The sequence below is a fragment of the Notamacropus eugenii genome, chromosome 1, assembly GCF_028372415.1.
Source record: "Notamacropus eugenii isolate mMacEug1 chromosome 1, mMacEug1.pri_v2, whole genome shotgun sequence".
NCBI lineage: Eukaryota > Metazoa > Chordata > Mammalia > Diprotodontia > Macropodidae > Notamacropus > Notamacropus eugenii.
Genome location: NC_092872.1, coordinates 140590834 through 140610373, shown reverse-complemented (window position 1 = coordinate 140610373; position 19540 = coordinate 140590834). Strand labels below are relative to the sequence as shown.

The window sequence follows — 19540 nt, the reverse complement described above, 5'->3', positions numbered from 1 at the left end:
AAAAAAAATGAAATTAAGGGGTGAGAGGAATATATTGGGAGGAGAAAGGGAGAAATGGAATGGGGCAAATTATCTCTCATAAAAGAGGCAAGAACAACTTTTCAATGGAGGGAGAAAGAGGGGAAGTGAGAGGGAAAACATGAAGCTTACTCTCATCACATTTAACTCAAGGAAGAAATAAAATGCACACTCATTTTGGTATGAAAACCTATCTTACAATACAGGAAAGTGGGGGAGAAGGGATAAGCAGGGTAGGGGGGATGATGGAAGGGAGGGTAATGGGAGATGGGAGCAATTAGAAGTCAACACTCTTAGGAAGGGACAAGGTCAAAGGAGATAATAGAAGAAATGGGGGGCAGGATAGAATGGAGGGAAATACAGTTAGTCTTACACAACACGACTATTATGGAAGTCATTTGCAAAACTACACAGATATAGACTATATTGAATTGCTTGTCTTCCCAATGGGGATGGAGGGGGGGGGGAGGAAGGAAGAGAAGTTGAAAGTCAAAGTTTTAGGAACAACTGTTGAGTATTGTAATTTCATACAACTGGGAAATAAGAAATACAGGTAATAGGGTATAGAAATTTATCTTGTCCTACAGGACAAACAAGAAGATGGGGATAAGGGAAGGGAGAGATTTTAGAGGGGAGGGCAGATTGGTGGTAGGGGTAATTAGAATGCTTGGCATTTTGGGGTGGGGGGAGGGGAGAGATGGAGAGAAAATTTGGAACTCAAAATTTTGTGGAAATGAATGTTGAAAATTTAAATAAATAAATTTAAGAAAAAGAACAAAAGATAAATACGTGGATTTGAAATGCTTTAAAAAAAGGGTGAGAAAGAAACAAATTTTCAGACGTGACCAATTAATTATTCTATTTTATACTCTGTTTAAAGGGAGAGCTTCTAAGGGTGTGACATTGGAAGTTAATTTGTAGTGATAGTGAAGCAAGAAAAAAATATTAGAAGGAAAGAACATTAATAAAATGAACATACTGAAAAAAATGTACAAAAGCAAACAAAGACATTCAGAAGGGAACAAAATTAGCACAATTTTTTATTACTATGTTAAATTCAATAGATACTTTACATATCATAAGTTCAGTTTCATATACAATCCTCCTCATTCTTCCTTGCATGATGCTGAAACGTTCAAGTTTTTAAATGAGTAAGTTCACAGTAAAAAGGATTTTTTAAAGCACTGTCATCAGAGAAGCCAAGAAAAGGTAACTTAAGGAAGCAGGTAATCAACACATGTTACAGAAGACTCCAAGAGAATGAGAACTAAAAAAAAGTCAATGGATTTGACAAGAATTAAGTCACATTTTTTTTTTGTGACAATGTATTTTTATTTCAAGAAAGCCTGTATGATAAATAATATTTGCTGCATTGAAAATTGTCCATCTTTTCTTTGCTTCTTTGTGAATTCTTTTGTTTTAAGTCACGAGTTTTTTAAGAAACCAGTTTCAAATGCAATAACATAAATCAAAAGGTCCAAACACTGGAATCCAAACTCTGAGAAACAAAAGTGAAAAGAAATCTCAGAGAACATACCTCCCTTATCTCGTCAGAGAAGGAGGGTACACTACAGCAAAATGTTGTTATATATTGTCAGACATGGTCACTGTGTGTAATATTTTTGCTTAACAATATATTTAACTATCTTCCTTGTTACAAAGGAGGCAGGGGTATATAAAGGCAATCACACTGGCATACCCAGGATGGTTCTTGGATCTGCTTTACTAGGAAAGACAGCTGTTTTAAGGGGTCAACAATCTTTTTAAATTACATTCAAAACAGAGAAAAATATAAGTAGAGAAGTAAAGACCAATAAACATGGCTTCTAATTGTCTGACTACAAGCAATGCATCCATCACAGATCTGCAGACAGCACCAACTGTCTGACCATTACATACATATATAGTCACCAGAAAGAGAAGCACCAACATCTGGGTTTTCAAAGCCAGAGGGCCCCTTTGCAGCTGCCCAGAGTCTTGTCTGACCAAACAAACATATCCAATGAGTAAGCCCCAAAACAAAAATATAGAGTCTGAATACAGAGAGAAGCAGATTATTTTCTTTTTCTTGGCTTTTTTTTTGGTTGTTATCCTCTTTCCCATGGTTTCTCCCATTTGTTCTAATTCTTCTATACAACATGACTAATGTGAAAATGTTTTATGGGGATATACATGTAGAGCCTGCATGAAACTGCACACCATCTTGGGGAGGAGGGAAGAGATGGAGGGAAGAAAATTTAAAACTTATGGAAATGAAATGTTGAAAACTAAAAGTAAATAAATTAACTTTTAAAAACTTAAAAAAATAAAAGGTGATGTTTTCAATGCAGTAATAGGGATAGAACCTAGGTCACAGGGTTTAATAAGGCAGGAAGTAAATATAGCAAAAGTGGGAAAATACTTTCATGTCAGGAGGTCTGACATCAACATGAATTAGAAGAGAGATTCAGTGATGACTAGCAAAAATAGCAGAATCAAAAAGCAAAATGTTTTAGAACACCTGCTAACATGGCTGAAGACGAACCATGACAAGGGGGAGACTGGAATTATTAGTGAAGGAAAATACAAATCCAGAAACAAGTTCTTTTAAGAGGTGAAGGTACAGGTCCATAGATCAAGGGAAAGGATTAGCATTAGAAAAAATTAAGATAAAAATTCTTCTTTTGAGGCAGGAGGAAAGAAAAATTGGTTAAATATAGAAAGTGATAAGGCTGAGGTGAACAATTAGACTATGTCATGGAACTCACCACAACAGATAATCTCAGTCTTTGTAAAGTGGTGAAGTCATCTACCAAGAATTAAGGACTCTTCTACCAAGAGAAATGCTCCTACTCATGAGCACATCTTCCATTTCTTTTCCCTCAAATTTATTTATACTCTTCCTTCTACTCTACTGAATCAAAGCCCATCTCAGAATTGTCTGTGTCTTCTAACCTGAACAGCCCCATGAGTGCTGTGCAACTGCTGTTGCTAGATCTTTTGTATTTTCATTTTTCATCATCTGAATCAAGCATTTTCTTTCAAAGATTTACCCTACTCCCCTACCCCCCCACGCTATATCCCTAACCATTATCCTTTCTCACCATCAACAAATATTTATTACTGTGACACTAATTTCACTGGTGAAAACCAAATGAAAACATACTGTGACAAATGTTGAAATTTACAAGTACTACCATTATACTGTTGGCAGATATATATTACACAACATTATCTGACAACATACATTATGACTTACAAAACTCACACTCTTTGATCCCATAATAATACTAAGACTATACATCCTAAGACGTTATTAAATGAGCGAGTCTCATCTGTACAAAAATTTTCATAGCAGCTTTATTTGCAATAATAGAAAAACAAGAAACAATGTCTTTCAATTGGAGAGTGGCAATATAAATTGTGATCAACTTTATGAAGTATTATTGCTCCATGAAATGACAAATTAAAGTAAATATGGAAAGATCTCTATAAAAATATGAAGGAGCAAGGCAAATACAATCAGAACAGAGACTATGGCAAAGCAAAAAACCCCAGCAAAAGTCATATATATATACATACACAATGATTATCTCAGAAAAGTGCACAGAACAAGCAATATGTTATCTTTACCACTGCACCTTGTTAGAGTTTGGGGTATTTTTTCCCCTTTTATCAAAATATATATTGTTTGTACTTTAATTCTGCCTGATTTCACAAACCACAACTCCAGTGGACCAATAAATAAAAAAAGCTATCCATCTCCTGAAAGAGGTGATGGCCTCAAGGAGCAGAATGAAATAACCATTTTCAAGACATGGCCAGTGTACTGGTTTTGCTTGACTGTGTATTTGTTAAAGGTGTTTTATTTCTCCTTTTCTTCCCACAGGTAGGGATGTGGGGTTAAGGAAAAGAGGGGTAGCAATAATATTATTTAAAAAGAAAAGAAAATGAGCATCATTGAAGCCCTTTTTAATTCAGAGTAATAAACAGAAGTTCAGAACAGCTTTGAAAATAATACAATTAATTTAGTACACACTCAAGAGAAAAAGAAAACTGAATATTATAGAGTCATGATTTCACATACAATCTTCATCTGTTATACTTTGGATAGAGAAAGTGCTGCCTGCTTAGTGGTCACCACAATTTCAAGAATTTTCCATTTCTGAATTATCATCAATAAGCATTTATAAAATACTAACTTATATGCCAAGTATTTGCTGAGAACTGAGCAAAATACTTTCAGCTGAAGGGATGAGGAAAAGGATTCATATGATGATGGCAATAGAGCTGAGACCAATGAAGAAGTAGGAGATTACGGGAAGGGAAGGGGACATCCTAGATACCGAACAGGCAAGGAAGGAGTCAGGAGATGGAGTGTTGTGTCTGAGGAAAAACAAAAGGGCTGGCTTAGTTGGACTACAAAGTATACGAAAAGACTAACACATAGTAAGGCTGGAAAGGCAGATCAGAATCAGGTTGTAAAGGGCTCTGAATGCCAAAGTGTGGAGGAGTTTATATTTGATTCTAATGGCAACAGAAGACCTCTGACGTTTATGGAGCATGGCAGTCACGTGGCCAGACTTGTGCTTTAGAGAAATAATTTTGGCAGCTGTGCAGATGACAGACTAGAGTGGAGAGAGATGTGACACCCAGAGGCCAATTAATAGAAGGCTATTTCAACAGAGAGGTCATTATAATCTAAACTAGGATGCTGGGGTGAAAAAGCATGTAAGAGATGTTAAAGAAAAAGAAATGGAAATGTGGGGTGAGGAAAAATGAGGAATCAAGAACAAGTCCAAGATGATGGGTGAGTGGTGGGGGTAGCCTCAACAAAAACAGAAGAATGGAGAGCAGGGGTTAAGTTTTGGGTTGGGGTGCAGAGAATGAGTCTTTTGGAAATGTTTAGTTTGAGTTATCCCTGGAGTAACCAGCTTGAAACACATAATTAGCAGTGATGTGGGGCTGCATCTTAGGAAAGAGAGTAGAGCTGGATCTACAGACCTTGTTGGAGTTGTATGCAAGGAGATCATAAGTGAATCCATGGAAACTTTATTTGGTCACCAAGTGATAAAGTATAGAGAAACAGGAAAAAAATAACCAGAACCGAAGCATAGGGGTCCATCCACATTAGGCAGTATGATATGGATAAACCAACAAAGAAGATTGACAAGAACAATCAAAGAAGTTGAGGTAGAACCAGGAAAACGAAACCAAATAAAAACCAAGGAGGAGAGGATATGCAAAAGGAGTCATCAGCAGTAGTCAAGAATGGAAATTGGAAAAGGACCATTACATTGGCAAATAAGATAAGACTTGTAACTCTGCAGTAGACTGAGTGCTGAGGTTGGAAGCCAAACGTAGAGAGTTAAAAGAAAGAAATAGGAGAGAAAAAAGAAGCAAAGAGAGTAGACAGCTTTTTCCTAGAAAGTTTGGCTGTGAAAGGAGAGATACAAGACGATAGCTTGAGGGTATGACTCAAAATGAATAAGATTTAATTTTAGTATCAAATAATGTTTTATTTCAAAATAGTAAAAACTCACTTACATGGTCTAACTTCAAGACCAGGCTGTTAATGAAAAGCCTGAATTACATACAACATCTCTTTTAATCAGAATCATCAGGGAATGAGGCATTTAAGTGAAGGAAAAAAATAAGAATATTCTTTAAATGCCAAAACTTTTTTTTCTTCATTTGAAAAATGTTGACAGAAAACTTTCCAAAAAGTATTACACCTATCTATTTTCTTAACCATTGAATAATAAATATAATTTATGACAAAAGGTCACCATCATCATTACTAATATTTACTGTGCTGCTACTATGTAAAAGCACCATGCAAGATGGAAGGAATATACAAAAGGATATTATTTCTGCTCTCAAGAAATTAACAATCTGTTTGAGGAGACAGCATGTACATAACTTCTCTGAACCTCAGTTTTCTCATCTATAAATATGGGGATAATAATACTTGGATTATCTAAAACACTGTTGTGGAGAAAACACTATGGAGATATACCTGGCACTTCATAAATACTTGTTGATTCACTGGTTGAAAAGTGACTTATTATAAAGATAAGTAATAAGGGTGGTATAGCATGTTATATACCAGATGAATCCATCCTTTCTTACTGTGAACTCTTCTACTTCAGTGGCTCTAAATAAAGATGTTCCTCTAATTTTAATATACTATCTCTTTCTCTTTACATATATAAGCCTACCCCTTTCTACCACAACCCACTCAAGTCTCACTTCTCCAGGAAGTCTTCCCCAAGATTAACATAAAGAAATGGTTCAATGATAACAGCACTGGATAACTTGAATTCAAATCCCAGCTCCAAAACTTACCAAGGAAAATTCATTTAGCCTCTCTGAACCTCCGAGTCTATCTTGAAATGAGTCTAACAGTACATACATTGTCTATATCACAGGGTTGTTGTAAGGAAACGACTTTAAATCTTGAAGTGTTTTGAGTGTAAAGTATTACTACTGTAAGTTGATGAATGCTAACAAGAATTCAAAGGAATCATCTCTAAGGTGTACAAGTTTGGCTCTGAAGGGAGGAGGTCAATAAGCAATATGCAAAGAAAAGAAGGGAGGGAATTAGCAACACAGGAACAGTATTTACAGCAAAGATTTCAAAGGCTGCAAAGCATGAAAAGGTGAGGAGTGACTGCCACAAAGCAAAGTCAAGTACACGAAATGGGGAGAATGGAAGCACAATGGAAAAGAGAAACAGCAGACAATTAAAGACACACTAACATTAAAAGAGGTCATCTTCTACTTTTCTCTTTGAGCCGTTGTGCCTAGATACTCATCAGTTCTGTATTCTACCCACTGCTTGGTATGTTTGTTTTAAGACACGAGTGAAAATAAGAGTATGGTAGTGGGAAACTCTTGGCCTTCAACGTCAGTTACCTTTCATTTAACATACCATAAATGAAAATATACAAGTTACTGTGTACCAAGAAAAGAGATGTTTGAGTTTATTAACATTCTTAGCATGAAAGTCTACAAGTTATTGTCTTATCACAAATGCAATCAATCATAATTATAGTAAGTCTTCACTGTTCATCATCTGAATTATTCTTCATTTCATAGTCTTTCCTAAGGCAAGAAGACTGTACTTTCATCAATTCACAATATCCCAACACTGCAGCCTCTTGGTTGAACAAATGGTTGTATCTGTTTTACGCTGAGATCCTCCAATAGGCCGAAGAGGGCTATTCGGAAATTAAAAACAGGCTTCTTCAAAGGGGACATAGGATGGGGGGTAGATGTAGGATTCTGTGTGACAAGATTGTTCCCATATTTAAAAGTTCGTAGTTGGAAATGCTTGAGATTTTCTGCCAGGCTGTCATAATCCTCAGGAAGGTTTCCACAATAAGTGAATTACGGTATCTATATCAGTGGAGACAAGTCACTTTTATGATAATCCGAATAAGTAAATAATCTGTAAATCATATATATATTATTTTACACAGAAAATCTAAATAACAAAAATTTAAACCTTCCTATAACTCATATTTTCTCTTCAAAAATGTTTTTAAAAACTAAAGACCTATAATACCTTCTATACCAACACATTTTTCTCCTATGACAATACAATGCCCTAATAAGTATTTAACACCTTGAGAAACTGCTACTAGGTAGATACCTAATGTTACATTAGGATGCCTTAATAATCTATCCCTTGTGAAGACTGTTAGTTGCCTAGCAAAAATTAAATCCATAATGACCACATTGCTCTGCGCTCACTGTATTGTTGTTGAGGATGTTAAGGTTTATTTACTGATAAAAATCAAGCAAGTTTAGAGCAAGAAGAGACTGGATGTCATCTAATCTAACTCTCTCATTTTATAGATGAAGGAAGTAAAGACTGTATTTCCCTCAATTTATACTTTCTTATATTTGCAACAATTTCTTTCAGTCCCTTGATAAGATAGGAAAAGGTTTTATTATGGCTTATTAGGTTAATATAAAAATGTACTGACATTCTTCAAACATACATCATCTAAGATTACCTTGTACCACCTACTTATGGGACTTACAATAAGAGTTCATTTTTACACCAATGGCAGGTGCATTTTATGATGCTCATACAATTTATTACAATTATGTACACTGGGAAAATTCTAAGGTATAGCATTGCTCCTTGTATAAAATTTGTAACATGAATTTTCATTCACAAAGAATGACTCGGGTTATTTTTAATAGAGTATATACATCAACAAATGAGGAAAAAAATTGTCAATTTGTCAATATAAAAGCACATAATAAAAAAAAAAAAGCCATCCAAATTTCTTTCCAATCTAGCTTCTCTTCTCAAAGAACTCCAAAAAAATGAAAGTAAATCCCTAAAATTTTATATATGCTTTTCCGTAACTCCCAAACCAATGGCAGTACAGGCTTACATATATATAATACAAAATAACTCTAGAAAAATCCAGCAAAAGGAGGGACTTAAAATTAACTAACTGACCCCCTTCTGGAGAGGGCAGTTTTATTCAAAATAGAGAAGATAGGTTCCACCTCCTCCTTTTCCATTTTGGCAGTACTTTTCCTGAGGAATCAAGTTACTATCCATGTCTTCCAAGACAAGAAAGGCGACTCCTTAAGTATTTAAGTTAAAGGGGAAACATTTAAGTGACTGATGCCCCAAACATCACCAAAGAACAATGTGAAATAATTTTAGAAAGGTTGACTCTAGGGTTGGAGGTCCTGGGTTCAAGTTCTGCCTCTGACACTTATTATTACCAGTATGACCTTGAGCAAGCCACAGTCTATCTGGACTTCAAATCTCTGATCTGTGACTTTAAAATTTAACTGGAGGGTTCTACATAAGAAGCTGCTTATAGTAATTCACAGAAATAAGAAACTTGTCCCTTAATAGCCAGCTGCTAACCTGTCATAACAGAGACAAGTAACTAAAACAAAGCTGTTTGATTTTGCTTGATACTGGAATGCATGCTGTCATTAGGTATCTCAAAATTCAAAATATACAAAAACCTGAGCAATTTTCTAGCCAAGAGAAGAGTTCTTGTCTTACTTTTACTTCTAGAGACAAACAACAAGTTGGATGAGTCTTCTTCCTTGTCCCTCCCTCCCCCATCTCTCTTTCACAAAATGGAGGTAATGGAGGCCTATCTTGCAGGACTGTTTTGAGCACATGTTTGTAAGTAACTACCTACAGATTTAAATTATTATATAAAGATGAAAACCAAATTAAGATGTCTGTTGAGTACACATAAGCCATATTTTTACTACAATAAATAGAATATATTTTTTATGAAATGAATCTTATTAGTTAAAATTCTATAGGTAACAGCCTATTTGCAAATATACATTCCTATTCCATGTGGAAAGATTACTGCTGTCCAAGAAGACAAGATAACTTGAGGATACCTAATTACAACAGGCAGAAGAGCAACACAAAAAAGGCACTGGGTTTATGACACTTAGATGTGAACCTGGTCTCTGCTACTTACTACATGTGTGACCTTGAATATGTCAAAACATTTAACCTTTGCAGAACTCAGAAATTCTTAATTTCTTTGCGTCTGGTTAAACACTTGAATCATTTCTCAGAATGTTTTTAAATGCATAAAATATAATACATGGAATTACAAAGGAATTATGCTAAACTACAGTTGTTAAAATATTTTTAAAAACCAAGATCATGGACTGCAGGTAAAGAACTCCTGGCCTAGGGGCAGCTAGGTAGAGCAGTGAATAGGGAAGGAGCACTGGAGTCAGGAGGGTCAAATCCAGCCTCAGACACTTGACACTTACTAGCTGTGTGACCTCGGGTGTCACTTAACCCCAATTGTCTTACCATCCCCACTCCAGAAAAAAAAAAAAAAACTCCTGGGCTAAAAAAATCATCTCTGAGGTCTTTCATTTCCAGTGACCTTCCCCCTATTTGACCCCAGAATCTTGGGATCAGAAGGTACCTGTATAGATCATCCAGTCCAACCTCTCATTCTATGCAATGAGCTCCTTGGCAACACACCTGTTACTGTCGAAGTAGAACTGCTTAGAAAAACAACATTATGAACTTACAAAATGTTGGCTTTTGTAAATTTCTTTAAATTACTATCCAAATCTTAATTCAAGTTTAGTAACTATGTTCTTCCTTTATTAGGAAATTAATGAGAAAGAGGCAGCAATAAGTACCTAGCAACATGAGGTTGTGAAGTAAATCTGGCCAAAATTTGAAACAGTTCAGAAGGCAAACTGGAGTTGAATCCTCTTTTGGGAAAGAGACCAACATTCCTCCTCCCTAGTCACTCCAACTCTAATTATAGTAAAATTTAGATAAACCTGTGATTGTAACTTTTTTAAAAAAAGTTTACATGGCATCCTTAGCACAGCATTCAATATTAAAATGGACATCTGTGCACGAAGACCTTTCTTTTAGAGGAGGAAGAGTCCTTTGGAGGTGTATAGAAAATAAGAAAGGAAGAAAATGAAGATATCTACAAACTGATTGTGCAAATATTAGTTTGTTTTGCTATGACATGAACAAGTCTGCATGTCCAAGAATTACAAAAATAAAAATAATCTTGGGTGTTGCTAATTTTATTTACTACAGAGCTGCACGCAGCATGCTGCTCTACTTTAACACTAGCTAGGTGGCGCAATGGATAAAGTGGTGGATTTTAAGGGAAGATGATACTGGCTGGCTCAGGTCTCCAATACCTGCCTCAGATATTTTACTAGTTGTGTGATCCTGGGCAAGTCACTTCACCTTATCCAGCCTCAGTTTCCTTATCTGTAAAAGGGAGGTAATCATAGTATCTATATCACAGGACTGGGAGGATCAAATGAGATAACCTAGAAAGTGCTTTGCAAACCTTAAAATACTCTATAAATGCTGATTAAAATTTAATCTTTTATTATCTTTCAGACACAGGAAATCATATAATTAGGGCTGGAAGAAACCTTTAGAGATGATCTAGTAAGACCCTCATTTTATAGCTAAGGATAATTAGTGAAGTTACTTGTCTAGGGTCATACAAGCAATAAGTAGTAAAATCTGGTTTTCTGATTCTAAATCATACACTTTTATTTGCAGTTATAACAGACAAATTTCTCTGGTTATAATGCATTTTAATTTAATAAACAGATTAAATTAACTATGAGCTAAGACAATGAATAACTCATTGTCCAGCTAGAGGCCTACATCATACACTATATTTATATCTGTATAGAAGGATAAGTTCAGACTTGTTTATGATCTAAGAAAGCGGCTGCTTTGAATTAAAATCTAAAAGTCACAATTATAATTAACCAAAATTTAAGAAGTAATGCAAAATTGTTCTTTCACATTATAAGGTGTCAAAAATCACCCTACTTTTAAAGTACCTTGGTTTTAAAAATGATTCCATGAGATGCATAAAGAGTTGTGTCAAGTTTGCTGATCAAAACATATCTCAATAAGTTACACATTGTACATTATAACATAACTTAGGGGAAGCCAGGGACAAGGGAATTCATCTTTTTAACACAAATATCTTTCTTCTATACAACCAATGGAAATTCAATCTTTAGGGGGGAAAAGGTGATAAATATTGAATAATCCATTACTGTTATTTACTCAATATAATATAAAAAGTGAAGTAGTCTACAGCTACACATATAGTATGAAAAGGGAAGTAATTTTTCAAATAGGATCTCTAACACAGAAAATTAAATGTCAATGTGTTAGTATGATTTTAAAATAGATATAAGTATGTTAAGTTTAAGATGTTTCCTATCTAAGTTTTCAGAGCAGGTGCTAAGAACTTACTTATACTGCCGGTAGATAAGAGAAGTTTCACATATGTTAAAGATGTCAAGTGACTTAAGTTGTAAAGGTCAGATGAATATGAAGCCTCAAGAGAGAGAGAGAATAATTAATAATCCACATGAAAAAAACTAACACCACTATTCAAATAATTTTCATGATTCTTAAAAATTCCCTACGTTAACTATTCTAATGACTACTTTTGAGAGAAAAAGTGAAGGCTCATTCATTTTACTCTCTTCCTAACTAAAAATTACACTCAATTCTACTTTTAAAAATGCTCTATTTTAAAGGGTTTTAGTAGCCATTTTGTCAACTTAGACATGATACCTCATTTAAATGTAACGAAAACATGGAAGCTAAAATCAATCTGATGATGATTTCAGGGAAGCTAATTTATACTATACTGATAGAAGAAACACTAATTTTACTAAAATCTTCACAGTAAAAGCCATAAAGTTAAGCATCTCCTTCAGTTCTGTATTTCTGAGACCTACATCCTGAAACTATAAAGAAAAAGAAATCTATTTATCTGACCTATTCCAGGTAAGTTATATGACATGTGAAGACCCAAAAAAATTTCTGCATTCACTTACACTCCAATTTTTTAAACTTCTACACTGCAAACAAAATACTCAAGTGCCCACTAAAGGATAATGTGAAACTATTCAATGCCTATTCCCTATTACCAAAATAACCCTGTACACATGGACCCTTCAGGAAAATCATGCAAACCACTCTATGACAAGCACCAGCCCCACTTTCCAAACTTGGCACATTTAACGTGACTAATTTCATTACTGCTCGTGGCAGACTTGAGGCAAAGACCAGCCACGCTTCGGATGGGCCTTTTACAAAGCATGGCTACTCCGGGACCACTGAGAAGATCTCCCTTCCGATCGCCCAGGACCACGCTCTTGGCACACACGGAATCTGACCGACACGGCGCCTTCCCGGACGAGGGCTCCGCGAGGCCGCCCCACGCACACATCCACAGCGGCCGCAGGACGCCCCGCGGGGCGGGACAGCAGCCGCGGTCCGGCCGGGCCCCAGGCAGGCTCCGGCTCTCCCGCATTACCACGTCAGGCCCCGCAGCGGCGTCTTCCTCGCGGAGAAGGAGTCCTCCCGCAGGGCTCCACGGGACAGCCCCGTCGGAGGGGCGGCCGAGCCCCGGACGGACGGACACACGGACCCACGGACGGACAGACACGCACCGCCGGGTCCTACGCGGCGCGCCACTATTCTTACGCACAATGGTTGCGGGGCGAGAATCCCCCCCGCGCTTCTCCCCCGGCTCCGCGCGGATGCCAGGCGAGTCCACACGTTTCCCGCGGCCCTCCCAGACGCGTGCCAGGCTCCCGTCATGCCACCTAACTTCTCGTCCATCCCTCCGCCTCTCGCACCAAGTGCAGTGCCCGGTGACTTGTTCTCCGCAGGCACAGCGGGGGGCAGGGGCAGAGCCCGGGGGGCACGGGCAGAGCCCGGGCCGCACGCCTCCCGAGCCCCCGGGAACGGGCACCGCTCGGGAAACCCCCATGCAGCGAAGGCATCCGCGGCCGCCTCCCCCGCCCCGCGCCCCTCTGCAGCAGAAGGTGCCCGCTCTCCGGCCCCCGCGGCGGAGGAGCCCCTTACCAGATGGAGTTCTGGATCTTGTGCTGCAGCGCGCGGGCCTCCGGCCCCGGCAGCCCGGGCACCAGGGCTGGCAGAGCCACCCCCGGGCTGGCAGCGCCGGGGGGGAGCTGCTGATGGGCATCGGGCGGCGGTGGCGGTGGTTGTTGTTGTTCCTCTGCCATCGCTGCTGGAGGGTGGGGGGCGGGGGATGGAGGGGAGGGGGAGGAGGAAGAGGAGGAGGGAGGAGAAGGAGGAGGAGGAGGAAGAGGAAGGGAGGAAGCTGGAGAAACTAGGCCTTTACCCCAGGGCTCGAGTGAGCGGCTTTCTCCCGCTGCCGGGGGAACATCACCGGGGAGACCGGGAGGCTCCTCGCGGTGGGGGAGCCTCAGCGGGGCAGGGGCATCCCGGCCGCCTCGGCCCGCCGCCGCCGCCGCCTCCCTTCGGGGGCCGGCCGGGGAGGGGGCGCTCGACCGAGACGACGACCGGGGGGCGGAGGGGGGAGGGCCGATGGGGGTGGGGGCGGAGAAGAGGGGGTCCCCCGAGCCCGGGAGGAAGGGCTCCGCGGGGACTTGGCCGCCCTGCCTTCCTGCGCCCTCGCGGGGCTGCCGCAGCCCCTGGCTCGGCCGGGCGCCACTCGCCGCCCGCCCGCCTCCCTCCCTCCTTCGCTAGCTCCCTGCCCTCCTGCCTCCAGCCTCCAGCCTCCTGCCTCCTGCCTCCTGCCTCCTGCCCGCCGCCGCCGCCGCGGCCGCCGCTGCCCTGCCAGCCCCGGAGGCAGCCCGCGTGCGCGCAGCCGCACTGCGGCCCGCCCGGCGCAGACGGCGAAAACACCTACCGCTCAGACGGCGGCCGCGGCGGGAGGGGAGGGGACTGCGAGTGTGTGCGCGTGTGTGTGCGTGCGTGGGTGTGTGCATGCGTGGGGGGGTGTGCATGCGTGTGTGCGTGCACGGGGGTGTGCATGCACGGGGGTGCATGCATGGGGGTGTGTGCATGCGTGGGGGTGCGTATGTGTGCATGCGTGGGGGTGCATGCATGGGGTACGTATGTGTGCACGCGTGTGTGCGTGCGTGGGGGTGCATGCATAGGGGTGCGTGCGTGTGCAAGCGTGGGGGTGCGTGTGCATGCACGGGGTGCGTGTGTGTGCATGCGGGGGGGTGCGTGTGTGTGCATGCATAGGGGTGCGTGCGTGTGCATGCGGGAGGGGTGCGTGTGTGTGCATGCGGGGGGGGTGCTGCATGGGTGCACATGGGTGTGCATGGGTGTGCACGGGCATGTGCCCCCGCGGGAGGGCAGGGGCCAGCCCAGCGTGTGGGAGGAGGGGAGCTGACGGTGGGCACAAGGACGGAACAGGTGGAGGGGTCCAGCACCCACATTTTATTAAATGGTACTAGTTGCTTAAATGAGACTTTTCTTCTTAGGAGTTTAAAGAAACTGAAAAACAGCCATCTGTCGTGCCCTGTACAACAGGTGAAGGTTCTTTTTCTCTCTGTGCTCAGCAAGCTAGAACAGTATGTAGGACTGAAATGGGTCAAGAGTTCAGGCCTTTGACTTTGCAGAGGCTCCCAGGGAGGAGGAGCTACCCTGTTACTCCTAATCTGACCTCACTGTAAACCTCATGGCCAAAAAAGAAAACAAACAGCCAATCAATAAGCATTCATTAATCAACGGCTATGCTGCCAGGCACTGTGATGGAAAGAGGGACACAAATGCAAGACAGCCCCGTTCCTCAAAGAGCTTCTGTTCCACCGTGGGAATGAAAACATGTTCACATATGGTAAGTAGGTGCAGCGTATACAAAATAAAATGCCTCTAAAAGTGATATAGTATCAAAGTCCTCCATAGTCTGGCCTCAGTGTACCCATACAAACTTAAATCTCAACCCAAGTGGGTCTTATTACTACTGTCCCTGACACATACCATGCTCATTCCCTTTCTGCCCCGTCCCTAAAATGTCCCTCTTCCTCCTCTCTACCTGTCCAAATTCAATTTAAGCCACCAGGAACCCTGTCCAAATCTTGGAGAGAGATTGTTTCAGCAACCATAACCACTAATGATAATGATATATTTCCCCAAATCCCCCCTGCCTTTTCCTTATTAACTGAGCCCTGAGACTGAAATATACACTTTGTGCACTTTGTCCTTTTCTTAAAATTATACCACCAATTCAATTTGATAAACATGTTAAATGCCTATTATGCACTGAGTTTACCACGACAAGGTCCATGGATACAAAAAACAAAAATGGTGCAGTCTTTGCCTTCAGAAAACTTACATTCTACAATAGGGATATGAGCATGTATGTGTGTGTGCATACACACACAATGCATATACATGTGCGTAATGTGTATATATTTACTTATGTATGCATTATATATATATTATACATATATACACATGCACAAAATAATTCCCAGGAGAAGGGGAAATTTTAAGAGGAAGAAAATGCTTAACAGTTGAAGATATTCTGAAAGGCCTCAGGTGTTACCTGAGTTGTGCTTCCAAGGAAGCACTTTCTCTGTGCCTAAAGTGCAAAGAAGCTCCCAAAACAGTCCTTGCCCTCAAGGAGTTCACTTTCTAAGTGGGGGGACAAAAATGCACAACAACTAAGTACCTACAAGATATATGTAGATTAAATTGGGGGCAGTCTCAGAGGAAAGACTATGTATGGGGAAGGGGACGTGTCTAGAAAGGCTTATTACAAAAAGTGCAAATTTAGCTGAGATTTTAAGGAAGCCAAGAGGCAGAACTGAAGTGAGAGCACTTTCTAGACATGGGGGACAGTCAATGAAATTGCAGTTGCAGTCTGGGAGATGTCAGGTAGGGCTCAGAAACCAAAATCACACTGGATTATAGAATATGTAAAGGGAAGCATAGCTGTAAAAAGACTGGAAAGGTAGGAAGGGGCCAGGTTTGACTTCCAAAGCCAAAGGATTTTATGTTTGCTCTGGGAAGTACTTGGGTGTCACTGGAATTGAGTAGGTGAGTGACCTGGTCAGACCTGCCCTTTAGGAAGATCTCTGGCAGCTGAGGGGAGGATGCATTACAGTGGGGAGAGACTTAAGGCAGAGAGATCAAAGAGAAGACACTGAAACAGTGTAGGTATGAGGAAATAAAGACCTGTTTCAGGGTGGTAGCAATGTCCAAGAGGAGAATGGGTGAGTATGAAACGTGAAAAAAAAAATGGACAGGACTTGGCAACATATTGAGCAGGAAAGAGGGGTGTAAAACAGATTATAGAGCCAAAGATAACCAATTCTGAGCCAGTGCAGTTGTGAAGATTGTAGTGCCTTCAAGAGTACTAGGGAGAAAAAAGGAGGGTTTGAGGAGACATAATTAATTCAGCTTCAGACATATTGAATTTAAGATATCCACAGAACATCTAGGTCATGGTATCTATCTACATAGGCAGTTGGAGATGTGGGGCTGGAGATAAGGAGAGGTTAGGGCCGAATAAGTAAATCTGTGGTTTGTCTTTTGTTTTCAAGGAGGACCAATGACATCACAGGTCTTGACTTGCTAATGAATTGAATTTAAGTGAGGCAGAGTTGCACAAAGTTCTCTGCCTCACTCTCTCTTCCAGAGTCATTGAAGTCCAGTGGCGAGACAAAAATCAAGACAACTGGTGATGGCCCAAGATGCAGTGGATGACTTTGGTGTCTGATGTCTGAAAAATCTCTAAGTGCTCTACAGCACCTTCTTCAGCCTCCTTCATGGTCATTGGAACAAATTGTTCTCATCCATCCATTCCTCTAGGAGATGTCTTCACATTCTTGGGGTAGATATCCCCCTAATTCAATGACAGATTGTTGGCCTGTCAGTTACCTTCAACCTGGTTCAAGATGGTTTACCACCGTGCATGCTACAGCTTCTTGGAGCCACAGTGAAAATTGGGTGAAGGTGAATTCCAGAGGTGGGATGAGCAGCCTTGAAAGAGTTTTAGCAAGCCCTCACACCACAGGTGCTAGTATTCCATGAATATAGGGTAAGCACAAAGAATAGGATTAGAAGGGGCAGGGATGTATGGAAGAGTAGGAGGTTATAGTTTTGGACTGTGAACCTGGTCAGACAATTCCTGTCTGGAGCTGAGGTGGATTAGAGGTATAGGTTAAGGTATCATGGATTTAGTGCTGGAGTTGACCCAAGAAACTATTTAGACCAACCCACTCAATATGGCTAGTGAGAGTGAGAGGTAGTATTTGAACTCAGCGCTTCCTCCCTCCTGGTTCAATACTTTTTCTCTAGTATAACACACTCTTGTAGATTGAACCTCCAGGAGTTGATGAGATGTCTAAGTGAAACAGTATACAGAAAGAAAAAAAAGAGGACCCAGAAGAGAACCAGAACACCTATGGTTAATGGGCACTACTTCGATAAACATCCAGCAAAGTAAGCCAAGAAAGAGCAGTCAGACATAGGGGAGGAAAACCAAGAGAGAGTATCGCCAAAAAAACCCAAAAACCAAAAAACCTAGAGAAAAGAAAGTATCACAGAAAGGATGGTGACTGACATTTAGTCAGTCAAACATTTATTAAGCACCTGATCTAATGCCAAGAACTATGATAAGTGCTGAGGACCCAAAAAAGGCAAAAGACAGGTTCTACCCTCAAGAACCTCACAGTCTAATGGGGGAGAGAACCTGCACACAAATATCTACAGACCAGCCATACAGAGGATAAAAAGGAAGTAATTTAGATAAGAAAGGAATTAGAATTAAAAGAGGAAAGACTTCCTGTAGGGATGGGATTTTATTTGGGACTTTAAGGAAGGCAGCTGGCAGATCTAAGCAGGGGAGCAGTCCCAAGCATGGAGGATCAGCCAGAGAAAAATGCCCATTAAAAGCTAGAGTGTCTTATTTGTGGAATAGCCAGGAAGCCATTGCCACTGGATTGAAGGGTACATAGTGGGGAATAAGGTGTAAGAAGACTGGACAGGTAGAAAGGGTCTAAGTTATGAAGGACTTTGATCACCAAACAGAGAATTCTATATTTGATCATGGAAGTGATAGGGAACCACTGGAGTTTTTTAAGTAGGTTGAAGCTGTACTTTATGAAATTCACCTTAGCAGCCAAAGGAAGCATGGTTTATTGTGGGGAGAGACTTGAGATAGGTAGACCCACAAGCAGGCTGTTGCAATAGTTCAGGCATGAGATGGGAAGGGCCTACTTACACTGGAGTGGTGGCATTATCAGAAGAAAGAACCAGGTATATGCAAGAGTTGTTGTAAAACTGACAGGCCTTGACAACAGATTGGATATGGGATTGAGGGAGATGAAAGAGTTTAAAATGACCCCTAGGTTTCAAGCCTGAGGGACTGGAAGGATTGTATTGCCCTCAATAGTAATATGTAAAATAGGGGACTGGGAGAGATGCAGGGGAAGAATTGGGGGGAAAGATAATAAATTCAGTTTTGAATATGTTGAGTTTAAGATGTCTATAAGACGTCCAGTTTGAAATGTCTGAAAGGTAGTTGGAGGTGTGAGAATGGAGGACAGCAGAGTGATTAGAACAGGAAAGATAGATTTGAGCATGATTAACATAAAGATGGTAATTAAAGCCATGGGAGTAGATGGGATCACCCTGGGAAGTTGTATAGAGGAAGAAAAGAAGAAGGCCCAGAACAAAACTCTGTCCTGGACTTCAAAGACTGAAGAAAGGTCAAGAAAGGAGTAAGAAATTTGCCCAGAGTCACACAGCTAGTATATGTCCTAGGCAAGTCTTGAGCTTAGATCTTCCTGACTCTAGGACAGTTCTCTCCTCTTTTTAATGCTTTTTATTTAAATGCTTAATTTTTCTCCAATTACATGTCAAAGAAATATTTAACATTAAATTTTGAGTTCCAAATTCTCTCCCTCCCACTCCTTCCCCCCTTCCAAAGATGGCAAGCAACATCATGTAGGTTATACATGTGTAGTCATGCAAAGCATATTTCCATATTAGTCATACTGGGAAAGAGAACATAGACAAAAAACACACACAAAGTAAAAAATAGTATGTTTTGATCTGCATTCAGACTCCATCAGTTCTTTCAGCCTAATCCCTTAATAATTGTCTTGGTTCACTGTCTTTCTGACAAAGCTGAGTCATCCACAAATAATCATCATACAATACTGCTGTTACCATGTACAATATTCTGGTTCTGCGCACTTC

General features: G+C 40.7%; 2 protein-coding genes and 1 long non-coding RNA gene across 4 annotated transcripts in view; 1 reads left to right on the top strand and 2 right to left on the bottom strand.

The window, feature by feature from the left end:
* The window catches only part of RFX7 (regulatory factor X7), a 180207-nt gene extending 166185 nt beyond the window's left edge, over positions 1-14022 (bottom strand). Inside the window, exon 1 of the mRNA XM_072615859.1 lies at positions 13418-14022. Coding sequence (XP_072471960.1) covers positions 13418-13578 — 161 coding nt within the window. The 5' untranslated portion in view covers positions 13579-14022. The remainder of the gene's footprint in view (positions 1-13417) is intronic.
* LOC140508100 (uncharacterized) lies at positions 3334-13411 on the bottom strand. The gene is made up of 2 exons (XM_072615870.1): positions 12538-13411; positions 3334-11873 (listed from the first exon to the last, which is right to left on the bottom strand). Exons 1-2 carry the CDS (start codon positions 13320-13322, stop codon positions 11843-11845), a joined length of 816 nt encoding a protein of 271 aa, XP_072471971.1. The 5' UTR covers positions 13323-13411; the 3' UTR covers positions 3334-11842.
* Positions 14023-14643: 621 nt separating the features above from the next.
* LOC140508084 (uncharacterized) lies at positions 14644-19234 on the top strand. Of its 2 annotated transcripts, none has more exons than XR_011968289.1 (2): positions 14644-15167; positions 16974-19234. It is a non-coding gene; the product is annotated as an uncharacterized lncRNA (long non-coding RNA). The 2 variants fall into 2 exon arrangements; XR_011968290.1 differs by having other exon boundaries at positions 16929-19234.
* The last annotated feature ends 306 nt before the right edge of the window (positions 19235-19540 follow it).

Coding starts and splice junctions, on each gene's coding strand:
- LOC140508100 (XM_072615870.1), bottom strand. CDS start 13,322: ATGGGGGTTTCCCGAGCGGTGCCCGTTCCCGGGGGCTCGGGAGGCGTG. Junction 11,874..12,537: donor AAGTTTGGAAAGTGGGGCTG/GTGCTTGTCATA, acceptor CTCTCTCTTGAG/GCTTCATATTCATCTGACCT.